Source organism: Phaseolus vulgaris, chromosome 2 (assembly GCF_051622355.1).
Source record: "Phaseolus vulgaris cultivar YP4 chromosome 2, ASM5162235v1, whole genome shotgun sequence".
NCBI classification, from domain to species: domain Eukaryota; kingdom Viridiplantae; phylum Streptophyta; class Magnoliopsida; order Fabales; family Fabaceae; genus Phaseolus; species Phaseolus vulgaris.
In genome coordinates, this window is record NC_143499.1 from 28,338,128 (window position 1) to 28,351,952 (window position 13,825).

The window sequence follows — 13,825 nt, forward strand, 5'->3', positions numbered from 1 at the left end:
GGTTACCAAAGCCAAATGCTTCATGGACCCAGACTCCTTCAAAGATAGGCCTCAAAAGCTACTACTGTATCTAAAATATGATTCTATTGTCTCCCAAGGATATTTATGAAACACAAGTATTCATTTTTTTCTATAAATAGTACTGATCAATACCCATGAATGTGATATATTGAAGAAAAAGACTGAAATTTGATCTTCCATTAAATTGGGCCGGGCCAGTGAGGCATTGACATTTGATAATATTGTGTCATTATCGTTTAAAAAGAGAAAAAGCAATGTAGCTCAAATTAAGTTTAGAACATAAAATGTTGACGTCTTCTTAAACCCAAACTAAGAGATCAATAGTATACTATTTTGGTAGGCCATTTTGTGGCCCATTCCAACTTACGGTCTTCTGAACCTTTTTTATTTTTGGGAGCTTCATTGCCATATATATCTTCCTCAATCTGTCCTTAAATCACTTCACCAAAACACTGAAATAGGGAACGTTCTGGAGATTTCATTTCCAATTCTGTTCACTTAAAGTTCTGGAAATATTTTGTTCCGAACAGTGATGTGTGATTAAGAAGGAATTAGAATAATGGGATGTTTTTGTTAAGAAAAAAATATATATATATAAAAAAAAGGGGTTTGTTTGGGATGATGGAGGTGAATGGTAATGGTGAGAGGGGTAGGTGGTGACGAAAGGTGTCAGAAGACAGCGTCAGTATGACTTTATCTTTATCCCAAAGAGTCTGAACTGTGAATCATTCATTCATAATTACTTCCTTTTAATGCTTTTGGGCACAGCACGATGTGACCTTTGCTCAAACATTTTATCTCTGTTGTGCGACAACAATGACACCAATGCTTTGCCCATGTAATATATAGCAATCTACTTTTCCTCACTCTCTTTATTTATTCACATATTTTATACACACACTTCTGGACCACTATTCCTCCCATATAATAATAATAATAATACTATTATTCTTCTCCTTAAGTAACACATTCACTAAAGAGAACCCTAAGATTTCCAAACCATTTCAGACATGCATGTCAGACCCTGGATCATTCAAAATTCATAAAACAAATTCATTCATTCATTTTCTATCTCATTTTCTTAACACTTCCCATCTTAGTTTATTCTTTTTCACATCTTAACATTTCTTTTGGATCCATCAATTTCTTTGCATTCTGTACCATGTTGCTGTTGTCTGTTATGTTATGTTATGTATGTGAAAGATATGGTTGACTCGCATGCAACAACTTATTAAATTTGGTCAGCATTGCAGTCACCTAGTAGACTTACAATGGGTCCACTTTGTTTCAATAATGTAACCACCCATTAATTAACACACACACACCTATGTGTGTGCCACATCCATTTATTTTAAACTCTAAGTTCAACAATATTATATATAATTCACCTTCCACTACTTACCTCCATGCACAATACTGGGAAATATCTCCACTCAACATATGTATTATTTTGTTGCTTAAGGGTTTTCCAAATTTCAACTATGCTCCTTTTATAATGTGATATCTTCTAGGGAGAAAAATATTGGAGTGATATAAAAAAGCATGGAGTGAATAATTTAAAGACTCAATATTCAAATTAAAGTGGGTGACACAGAGAATCAAGCAAAAACTTAAAAGGGGAGATTAAGGAGAGAAAAATATTGAAACACCTTTAATTTTTTCAAATTATAGATTCATGCTTGTTTTTAAAATTTATAATATTATTCTTGTAGAAATGACGTTCTTTCCATGAGATGGAATCTCGGCCTCCGACACACAATTGTGGACCAGATAGATAAGCCCTGCGAGCCCAATATTCTGGCCCAACCTTGCGTTAGAATTTATATTGGGCCGTGTGAACCGAGGAAGCTGAGCATAAAGGATTTGTTTGGGCCCAAATATAGGAATAAATAAAGGGCTGCTTTTTCCTGCACCTCCATACCTTCTTCTGCCATCCCATATGTTTTTTATATTCCAAAAATACCATTTTTTAATATTCTGAATTACATAATTCAGAAGTCTTTTCTATACATAAGATTAGCTTCCAGATTATATAATCCGAAAGTCTTTTTTTCAAATGTGTGATTAACTTCCGGATTACATAATCCATAAGTCAAAATTACATAATCTAGAAGTCTTTTCTAAATATGAGATTGACTTCTGGATTATGTAATCCGGAATATATCTGGATTACATAATTTATAGGCTTATTTTAAATGAAAAAAAGAGTTTCGAATTTTATAAATCTCAATAACACTTCCGGATCCAAAAACATCTTCCGGATTATGTATGGAGATGGCACAAAAAAGGAGAAAATGGTATTTTTACATTTAGTATTGGGGTGGCAGAAGAAAAAAAAAGGTATGGAGGTGTAGGAAGAAAGAGTCTAAATAAAGGCATGTATGTTTTGGGTGAAGAAACAAAGGGCAGGAATCTTATGATTTAGACTAAGCAAAGAAATCATGATTCAAATGGCATGGTTATAAATTGCAATACCCGAAAAAAGTACATCAAAATGAGTGTCATAAAATAAAAATAAAAATTACAAAGATGATTTCTATCTAAATTCTGTCTAAAAGAAGAAAAAAATAGACAAAAAAATAAATAAAGTTTTCATAAACTATAAGGAATTTATATATAAATTAATTTTGTAAAATTTTCAAATATAATTTATTTAATTTTTTTTTTAAGTTATATAATTATTATTAGATCAACACGTTAGTTTATTGTTCATTGGTAACCTTGTGTTTGGGGTCTAACTGTTAAATTTTTAAAAATACATTAGTTTTTTTGTATTTCAGTTTATCTTTTAGTGTTAAAAACGTCTCATTTTATGAATTTAATATTTCACTAGAAAAATGTAAGCCTGATCAAGTGAGATTGTGATGAGAGAACGTAAAGTAAAAGTAGAAGAAAATTGAAAAGAAAAAGAGGCTTTTTCACAAACTTTTATTAGATTTGGTTTGAACTGAAAATTAACAAATATATATATATATATATAAATAAATTTAATTCATAGTCAAATTTAAAAGTTAAAATCTTGTATTTTATAAAATGATTTTAGTTAGGCTAGTTTGGGTTTGGGTTTGTGTGTTAAGCTTACTTAAGACCAAATAGATGAATATTTAATCCATTCTCAAAAATGTAAATTGCATGCTCAATATTTAAGTAGGTTTGGTTGAGCTAGATTCTGACATATGAAGCAAAAAAACACAAATTAATTTGACCTTTTAAAAATAGATCTGAAACCAATATGTATAGGGCTTTTTTTTGTGAGCTATGGCTTAAAAAAACTCATTTTGATTCATTAAGTATAAGTCCAATTTTGATTCAAAATACTAAAATAATTAACACTGTGTAAGCTCTTTACTGAAAAAAAAAATCAACATAATTTTTTAATTTTCTAATAAACTTTTAAGTAAATGAAGGATTAAAATGTAAAATTTTCTGTAAAAGAAAATAAAATCTGTGTTGCAATTTATTATCTTGGTATGAGGTTATTCTTGACTAATTTTTCTTTAGACTTCCATTAATGTTTTGGAAACAATTTTTTGTTTGTCAGAAATATGGAAAAAATACAATTGAATATTCTTTGTATTTGTTTTATTTTATTTTTTTACTCTTGAGTTTTCAATATAAACAAACCATTTAACACTAATTAGATAATTTAAATATTACATTTGATTTCTTATTTTGTTATTTGACAAATTTTGTTAACATGACAAGTAAAATACTCAATTACATTAAAACACACCTGTATATAAAACATGTTAATCTTTAATAAATAAAAAATGCTTTCATCAAAAAATTTCTTTTAAAAAAATTATTATACTTAGAAATTTTATCCATAAGCTCATTTTAAGAGAAAGAAAATAATAGGAAAAATTAAAATTATTTTTTCCCAAAAATAATTAACTTAAAGATAAGTAATTGTTTTTCTTTGTTAAATATATTTATAAAGAAATTGGTCCAAACACATCCCAATACTTATTTGAACAATCATATGGGAGAGAAAAATAAAAAATAATTTATTTTATGAATTAATGTATATATAAACTAATTTTAATTCATTAAAAAAATTCCATTTTAATCTTAAAAATTCTGAAAGAAAATATAGTCCAAGCAAAAATGATAAAGTAATTATGGGGTTACTAGGAGTAGCCCAAGTCCAAATGTAAGGAAGAAGCAACTACAGTCAAAAGCAAAGGGGGCACCAACCATCCTTCTATTGTTATCTGCAATGGCAGTTGCTCCTCTTCGTCTCTGTTATCTCCTCTCAACCCACACAAACCTCAACTTCTCTCTTTTCAAACCCAATGTCTTCTCACTCACTTCATTTTCCCCCTCTCCTTCTTCTTCTCTTTCTCAAAAACACTATCTTCCTCTCCATTCCTGCAGGTGTTCCTCCATCGCCCCCATGTCCACCACCACCTACGAGGTAACATCCATACCCTCCTTCTCTTTCCAACATCACAAGCAAAACCAAGACATCAGAATAGTTAAATTCATTTTCTTTTCGAAAAACAAAAAAAGGGTAGTTGACTATGATGTCACTTGTCAGTTAATCTAGTTTTTTTTTTTTTTTTGTGTCGGACACTTTCTCACATGCGAATTGCAAATGGGTATTGGGTTTAGAGTAATGAGACGGCTTCCACTCATCACACGTAGTTTTTAGTTCATCACAAAGGTAAAATATACTTATTTTTGCTTTACAAGTGGTTAAGAGTAAATGAATGTGATTTTTTTTATCAGCAAATGAATGTGATTGTGTATCTGTACTTGTAATAATGATGGCTATATAGGGATAATTCTGTCATTGTAGGAGGTTATTGACAAGTCCAATGGCGGTTAATTTAGCATAACAAAATGTTAAGGGTAAATGAATGTGTGTAATAAATTGTCAAGCTATACTTATATACATATGAGGCTAATGGTTAAATATGTTTTGCAAGTACATGTAATTAAGAGTAAACAAGTTACTGTATGCAATTCTCTGTGTACCTGTGATGCTAATGGTTAAATATGCTTCAGAGGTTAATAGTGTATTAGTGTTTTTATTGTCATGTTTTATTGATGGTTAATTGTACCTTAAAAATGGTTAACTGTTGGGGTGGATATTAGATGGACAGTTCCGGAGGGGTTTGATGATTTTTCATGTACTAAAAGTTCTCTTTTTATCCTTCGAGTTTGATTATATTTGATACTAGCTAGTTACCAAATTCAAAAATGCAGTTTTCCGATGGTTCTGCAGAGGTGGAGTTAAGATTAAAAATAGGAGGTTTGGATATCCGAAGCTCAAGAGACATATCGGTTGATACAAAAGATACCTCTTTAGCTATCAGAGTGTTGCAGCCAGGAGCTCCTATCACACTTATAGAAACTAATCCTCTTTTTGATAGGATTAAATCCTCTGAAACAATATGGTTTGTTTGTGTATTTGGAAGTACTAAAAAAAATGTTTCTAGTTTTTGCCTTAGTTGATTTGTCTGATTTGGACAGGTATATAGATGATGATGAACTTGTTGTGAACTTCAAGAAACAGGACCCAGATTTGAAATGGCCTGACATCATGGAGTCGTGGGAATCACTTTCTGCAGGATCTTCACAACTTTTGCAAGGAACATCAATATATCTTGTTGGTGATTCAACAGAAATCAACCAAAAAGTGGCTCATGAGCTGGCAACTGGTCTAGGGTACAATATGAATCTTCTGTCCAGATAAATCTTGTTTCCAGTTTTACATAAATCAGTTATCACTTTTGGGAAATATGTTTTCCAGTTGTGGATATAATAAAAATGCTAACAACTTAAATCAGCTTTGAAGGATACAAAACTATACCAAAGGATGCCCTTCAATGTTAGATACTATCATTTGTGTGTAACTTTCATCAATGGGTTATAAATTTTAGAGTTTGGTATTCTTCTCAGGTACACACCACTTAGCACAAAAGAGTTGCTGGAAACATATACCAATCAGACTTTGGATTCATGTGAGAGTCATTTCTATGCCTTGCTTCTTATTGACAAAGCCTTCTATGTTTCTCTCTCATGCTGCAGCTTTCTGACAAACATAGAGACTTAAAGTTTCTCTATACTAGTAGTTTGATACTACTAAAGGTGCTCTGTGATCAATCTTAGGAGTGCCTTCAATGGTGTCTTACAAAATAGGTTACATTAATTTTATTTACACCTCACTCTAATTGTTGAAATTAAAGGGATGTGCCAATTGTTCTTTTTAGCAAATGAACAATCAGCATCTTATGGAAACTGCTGATACGTGATAGTACCAGTTTTTGTAGCTATTTTGTTTTGCTACTTTCTTTCGTTGACAAAAGATGTGTTACAAAAGGAAAAACAAAATCTGTTTTCCTATAATCCTATGATTGAAAAATCTGTATTTATTTGAAGCTTTAGTTGTCCTTTAGCACATTTATATAAATCATTGTTCCTTGCACACTATTTTTTTCCTTTTTTTCCTCCATTATCCTTGCTGTCATTTATGTGCTTTATTGTCAAGTTTTCTTGAGTCAAACCCCCTCCACTCTCTCCCTGAAACCTATTACAATGGTGATGCATCTTTGTTTTAATGCCAGAGAATATGGAAATAACAAATAGCAAGTGCATGAATCCAAGTATTTGAAGTGACTTAGATATTACATTTTTCGTGTAATAACAAATGCAATGAATTCCAGGTCTGCTTGCTGAAGGCTCTGACTCGGTAGCAGAAGCAGAAAGTGCTGTTCTTGAAAGCATAAGTAGGTAAGTCGATGGCTTCATTTCATTTGCTGGATCATTTTGTTATGGGTAACTAACAGATTTATTTGCTGCATGAGTGGTTTTCCAGTCATGCCAGGGCAGTGGTCGCAACATTAGGAGGGCAACATGGCGCTTCTGGAAGAGCACATAAATGGCAACATCTTTATGCTGGATTTACTGTCTGGTTGTCACAGACTGATGCACTAGGTAATTGTTGATCCATCTGAGTTTTTTTTATACATCTTATATGTCTTCAGTGCAACCTTGTTTTGAACCTTCACGTTTATTCACAACTTGGAAACTAAAAGAGATGAGTTACCTGAGCCCCATCTTAAAAGTCATTAAGAAACTTTTACTACTACTGAGGTTGTGTTTAGCTGAGGGATTTAGGAGGGGAAGGCATGAGTTTCAAATGTCACTCTTATTTGGGAAGTTTTATAATGAAGGAAATGTGAGATTACAATGTGTAACTCCCAATAAGCCCCCTTAATTTTTCTATATCTCATTCCACCAACTTGGAGTACTTTGGAGGATTTTAAAAATACAAAGGAAAGGAAGCTTGTTAATTCACCATTCATATTCTGCCCTCCCTCTGCCTTCGTTTTCTTTTGATTCCTTCACCACACTTCCCCTGCATATTTACTTGCATTGTTGCTTCAGCATGCTGTTTTCAGTTAAAATGATTTCGAAAACTTGAAATGCAGATGAAGATTCTGCAAGGCAGGAGACCCATAAAAGTGTCAAAGATGGCACAATTTCATACACAAATGCAGATGTAGTTGTTAAGCTACAAGGCTGGGATCCTACTTATGCCAAAAGTGTAGCGCAAGCATGTTTAAGTGCCCTTAAACAGTTAATCCTGTCAGACAAGAAACTTCCAGGTACTTTTAAAAGATTAGGATGTTATTTCATGGGGTGAAATGGAAAGACTGAAAATAAGGTTTATAACTTATAAGTAAGTAGCATCCTTACTTTCTAAGAGTAACATATGAGAAGGAAAAGAATAAAAATAGAGGTGAAAATGATTGGGGGCATTTTTTACAGGTGGAAAGAGGAGATTTTCAGATTGAAATAAGGAAATTTGAACAATTTTTCATTAGCCCAAGATTGACTTTAACACTGTCATCTTGCAGGTAAAAAAAGCCTCTACGTAAGATTGGGATGTCGTGGTGATTGGCCAAACATCAAACCCCCTGGTTGGGATCCATCAAGTGAAGGTAACACAAGTCTTGGCACTCATTAATGATACTTGAAATTGGTGAGTAGCATGTAATTTGTTTATACAAGTTTATCTACCACAAAGGTAATACAAGTGACAGATTCAGTTGTTCATGCTGTTATTCTAGTCAGAAAAACCAATGCACTGTAGTTTTATAACTATGTGTTGGATGGTGTAACATAATTAAGGGCTTGTTGTTTGCAAAACTGATGATACAGCTTTTGAACTGCTGTGGACTTGCTCGATTAAAGCAACTGGGAACCAAATTCTTGTTGGAATGTACAAGACAAGGAATTGGTAACTGATATAAAATGCAATGGAGGGCCTTTTGTAAAATTAAATGTATGTATAAATTAACAATTTATAATGAGCTATGTAAATTAATTTGTTATGAAATTAATTGATGTCTAAAAAAGTGAGTTACTAATTTAATCATAAGCATTTGATAAAGTCTTAATTCTTATTCAATTAGATGATCGATGATTAAGCAGTTTGATATGTAAAAGTAATAATCTTAATTTATTGGGTTAGAAATATTAATTAATCAGTTGAAAATTTAGAAAATGTTTACTTAATATCTTAAGAATATTTTATATTTTTTTTTAAATATTATAAAAAAAAAGACTAATGAACTTGATGAAAACCTTCTTCTCTTTGCATTGTTTTGATTTGTTATTTTGTATGGAGTTGTGGAAACTATTGGAAATGGATGAAGAATACTTTGGATTTGAAGTGAAGAAAATGGGTTTGGGAAAGTGAGAGGCAAGGTCAACTCACTATGAAGGAGTCTAGATGAGACTACACAAAAAACTAACCTAGAGAAAATTCAATATCAAGTGTTTATGGCCAAAAATATACAGCATAACTCTTCTCATTTAAGCTAACAAAAATTTGAGTACAAATGAACAAAAGTTACTTTATTAGTACAGCCTTCATGAATAATTTTAGGATTAATTTGTTGAGTTCATTCTAACAAAAGATCACAAACTTTCATTGATACTTGACCACATAAAATCTTTTCCTTATAAAATATTCTCTCTTTGGAATGTACTAGATCTTCTTCTTAAAGAAACTTCTTAAAGTTTATCCTCCAATTCACAAACTTCCTCCTAAAGAAACTTCTTCAACACAAACAAAAAGGTTTCTAAAGAAATAAAATCTTAAAAACTAAGAATTTGAATTGCAACAAATTTAATTTAGGCGAATCCTAATGGTGAGACACACTAACACATTTGGACATTTGAGACACACTTGTCTAAACAAGTTATTAATCCACTATTAAAAAGAGTAAAATGCAATTACAACTAAAAAAAAATACAATCACACTTATGTAAAAATTAAAATCTTCATATCTCTCCCTCAAATGTTTCTTTTCCACCATTGCCTTCACTTGTCTCTTTTTAAGAAAATAACCTTAAAGTTGTTTTATCAAGTTAGTCCAATTCTCATAATTTCTACAATCACAAAAGATAATTCCACTTCTAAAAGGAAAAAGCTTTTTTTATCGACCAAAAAAAAGAAAAAGTTTAAATCAATCAATCAAATTTCAATTTGGAAAAAGATAGATTTATGCGAAAAACACAAAGAATAATTTTAAAGACTCAAATCAAAAAATGAAGGATGCTAGAAATTGTAAACATACAAATGAAACTTAAGAATGACACTAAAATAGATAAAAAAAAAATCACTAAAATTCAAGAATTTATTTCATTTTTTTCTAAATTAAATTTTTCTCCCAAATTTTAGCCACATATTGTCTTATTGCTAACACAATAAGTAATAAATTTTAGCTCAAAATATACACTAAATCAAGAATCTTATCATTTTTTTTCTACTGTGAATTGGAAATGCCTTATTGGCAGAAAATCATAAACATATTGAAGTTATCACAAATATCAACCAGTACAAAAAATCAACAAACAACAAAGAGAAGAAAACCTATGGAATTGAAAGAAGATTATGAATTCAAAGAAAATTTAACTGTAAGGAACTTATCAATAATGTACTAATAAATAAATAAAATTTAAATACAAAAATTTAAAAGCACCAAACCAATGCAGTCTCATCAAACAATTTTTTGAAATTTTTTGTTATTCTAGACACAAAAGCAAGAAAAAAAGTAAAATCAAACAAAAATACTACTAAATTTTATGACATTTGTGGATTTACATGTTTTTGACAACATGGACAAATTTAGAAAATTAAAAAGACACACAATTAAATTAAAGTAACAAAAAAAAATGAAACAAGACTAAAAAAAACAAAAACACACAATTTCACAAAATAAAGCATCTAAAACAACATATGAGTTCAAGTAGAAACAAGTGATTTGAATCCAATGTAAAATGAAACCTAAACATGTTCAAGACAATCAAAATACAATTTAGACAACACAAAAGTGATGTAAAAAGTTTAGAAGAAGAAAAGCTACTTATCTCAACATAACCAAGCTCTGGTACCAAATTATGGAAACCTTCTTCTCCTTGCATTGTTTTGATTTGTAATTTTGTATGGAATTGTAGAAGTTGTTGAAAATGAATGCAGAAGTGGAGAAAACATATTTGGGAGAATAAGAGGTGAGGTCGACTCACTAGGAAGAAGTTTAGGGGAGGTTACATAAGAGACTATCCTAGAGAGAGCTCGAGAACGAGTGTTTATGGCCAGAAAATGGACAACATCACTTTCCTCATGCTGAATTTTACAAGAGAATAAGTATTCCTATTTATAGTGCTAAATGATGTCCAAGTTCGAAATTTAAACCTAAAACCTTTCTACTCCCATGATGAAAAATGATTCTCTCTTATTATAGCAAATCCTCTCAAATACAAGTGTCCTATCTTCATTGATGGAAAATCTTCTCCATTGAGGATATACCATGTGGATGCTCATGCTCTCCTTTCCAAGGCTCACGCTTATCATGCCAAAGGCTCACGCTTATCATGCCAAAGAGGTACAACTCCATGTTTATACAATTAATAAAACTAAAGTTTAACTCAAAGTGATGTTAACTTGTCTCCTTTGAAGTCAACTGAGAGTTAGTTTTCTTGCATTCTTCTGACTACGCTCTAGTTGACGTTTTGATAACTTTGAGGTCTGATTGGATATATTTTATATCTTCCTTCATCCTAGAGTTGTCCTCTTTAGTGAACCTACAAAATATAAACAAAAAATTCAATTAGACTCATATGTGCTAGTAAAAGCTTAAACAAACTTTAGATTTTTCATTCTCCATCTATGGATATCAGTGACGATTTTCATTATAAATGATGTTTGAATCCTTTCTAATGGAGAATCAAGATTCTTAGTCTTCTGATTATGACAGACTATCTCGTAGTTGATTTTTTATTCATCGCTACTATAATATAAGAAACTAAATATACATAACAAAAATTACGTCGAACTATTTTCTCTTATGATTTAAAATATAGATTATTTTTAACATGCTACATACTTGTGTGATAAAAGTTTTTTAATTATTTTGAGTTATTTAAAATAAAATAAAAATATGTGTACAATATGGTATATCTTTAAATTTCGATCACATCAAATTCTTATGCAGATTAAATTAACTTAAAAGACAGATTTTTCTACACTTTTTAATAAGCTCGATTTAAAAAAAAAATATGTAATCAAATGCTCATGCCACAATTTAAAATTTAATTCATATTTTCTTTTGTAAAACAAGATGCTTCTTGTATGTGATAAAAATGTTCATTCCTAACTGTTCACATCAGCAAGTCAGAAAGCCTTCTTCCCCCAAGAGCTGCCAAGATTCAATATCAGACCTGTGAAGGTGGAAGCTGTTCTGTTCTGCATTTTTAATAACAGCATCAGGGGAGCACTTTTTCTCCTCTCTAATTTTGCAGTTCCACCTCCACCAGAGACCCTAAGAACATGGCCAATATCTTTCTTAAGTTAGTAAGAAAAATGAATCAGATTCTTAAAAGGCAACACCCAACTACGAGAAGGCACAGGCATAGTTTCTCATTTTCTACCAGAGCACAGCCACATTTGATGATCCCACCTCCTGATATAACACGGTTTCATCCAAAGCAAACCATCAGAATTCAATCTTCAGAGGATGGATGTTCATATTATAGTTTATTCATGCACACTTGTCATGATCTACACCAAATCATCTAACCTGCAGCATCAGCCGTCCACCAAAGCATGTGAACAAACACTCACTATTTGTGTTCCAACCAAGCACCAATTAAATGCTAATGACTCTTCATCTAACGACTGAATGTGTTTGTTTAACATAAAATAGTTTCCAATGTACCTTCAATTGAATGCTATACCCAACATGACATTCATTCAAACACACCTTAAACCTACGAGTGAACCAGCAAAAAAAGCAGCTGTGAAATGATCATAACTTTACTATATTTAAAGGCGGGTCTTTAAAATATATTTTGGGAGTATCAAAATTGTTATAGGTGTACAAAAAACTCAGAAATATCAAATATATAAAATATACTAAAATTTAAAAAATATATTTCTATTTGTGTGTGTATATATATATGCATAAAAATTAAGCTCATTGCCGATATTTTTCTTGAAGTGCTACAAGTCAAGCTATTTTCCATCTTTAAATATGATATTATTCCACTCCTCACAGCCATCAATTGCATATAAAATATTCATCCGACTAGAACAAGACCTAAAATCAGCTTTAAAACTATGGATAATAGAGTTTTCATAACGGAGCTGATTTAAAACTAAGCAATTCCTGACTGTGACCTCTCAATTTTGAGTCTGCCTTTTGCAACTGCTGTTGAAATGGAATCTCCGTACTTTCCCCAAATTTTTTCTTCACATAATCATTCTCCGTGTTTTGGCATGCCATGTGAATGGATGTTAACCTGCTTTTAGAAGGATCATCAAACAAACATAAATCTTCACCTTACAGAATCTCATGGAAGAAGAAAACAGATCTTAAATATTTCAGAAACCCGGGAAAAAAAGGTCGAGATCGAGTTTCTTGAACTTTTTTCACAGACGGGGCAATAGATCTTTGAACAGAAGAGATAATAGAAGCAATTGATGGCCAAAGTTATTTTTCCTTTTTAACACTAAGAATTAATTTCCTGAGAGATAACTCCAGACTCAAATTCCAAAAACTTTCATCAGCAACGTTTGATGCTAATAAGATTCAATTCATCAGATTTTTTAATACTTCAGCTTTTGTATGTCAGTCTTCAACACTAGAACAGGTGTTCTCAAACGTCCTATTAGATGATAGATTTTAATTTTACTTTCGCACAAAAAATGCAGTCTGACGTACGTTTCATTAGTACAAATACAAGACCTTAAAGCTCCATTGGAGCATAAGAACGAGTACGCACTTTTTTTTTAGTGCTAAGAAGTATGCCTGGTGACTATTTCACAAAATAAGCCATTCCAGAAAATAGGTTTCAACAAGACTACACCAGAGAGAGGTGATTCACCAAAAAAATAAAAACTAACACACTAGCATTACTGTCTAACCAGTCAGCCAAAGATCAGGTACTCAAGTGACAATTATGATCTAGGAAGCTTCCGATGAATTGAATAGAAGAATGCGATGATTTGAAGAACAACCCTTTCAACATAAATCTGACCTGAAGGAGTCAACCTCAACCCAACCTCTGAAGTTGTAATTTTTTTTGAAAACAAATCCACAACTGCGTCATCAATAGATACACTTCCCAGACAAATCAGAAGCAATGTTAACTCTTATGAACCAGCCAAAAAGCTAGGCACCTTCATTCAAGAATAAAATCAGTAACAGTCTACACCAGGCAGATTGGAGAAAACAAAAAAATCCCTAAGATGCTTCAAAACACCATTAATTTCACAAGCCGTTCA

The 13,825-nt window shown here is 31.5% G+C and overlaps 1 protein-coding gene and 1 long non-coding RNA gene across 2 annotated transcripts; one reads left to right on the forward strand and one right to left on the reverse strand.

Annotated features, from left to right (window-relative positions):
• The first annotated feature begins 4,149 nt into the window (after window positions 1-4,149).
• On the forward strand, window positions 4,150-8,311 carry SKL2 (shikimate kinase like 2). The gene is made up of 8 exons (XM_068612894.2): window positions 4,150-4,438; window positions 5,233-5,423; window positions 5,500-5,694; window positions 5,929-5,990; window positions 6,693-6,759; window positions 6,845-6,963; window positions 7,461-7,637; window positions 7,890-8,311. The coding sequence occupies exons 1-8, from the start codon at window positions 4,241-4,243 to the stop codon at window positions 7,997-7,999; spliced, it is 1,119 nt and encodes a 372-aa protein (XP_068468995.1). The 5' UTR covers window positions 4,150-4,240; the 3' UTR covers window positions 8,000-8,311.
• A 4,149-nt stretch (window positions 8,312-12,460) lies between these two features.
• Window positions 12,461-13,720, reverse strand: LOC150029090 (uncharacterized). Its single transcript, XR_016518600.1, has 2 exons — window positions 13,579-13,720; window positions 12,461-12,840 (listed from the first exon to the last, which is right to left on the reverse strand). It is a non-coding gene; the product is annotated as an uncharacterized LOC150029090 (long non-coding RNA).
• Between the last annotated feature and the right edge of the window lie 105 nt (window positions 13,721-13,825).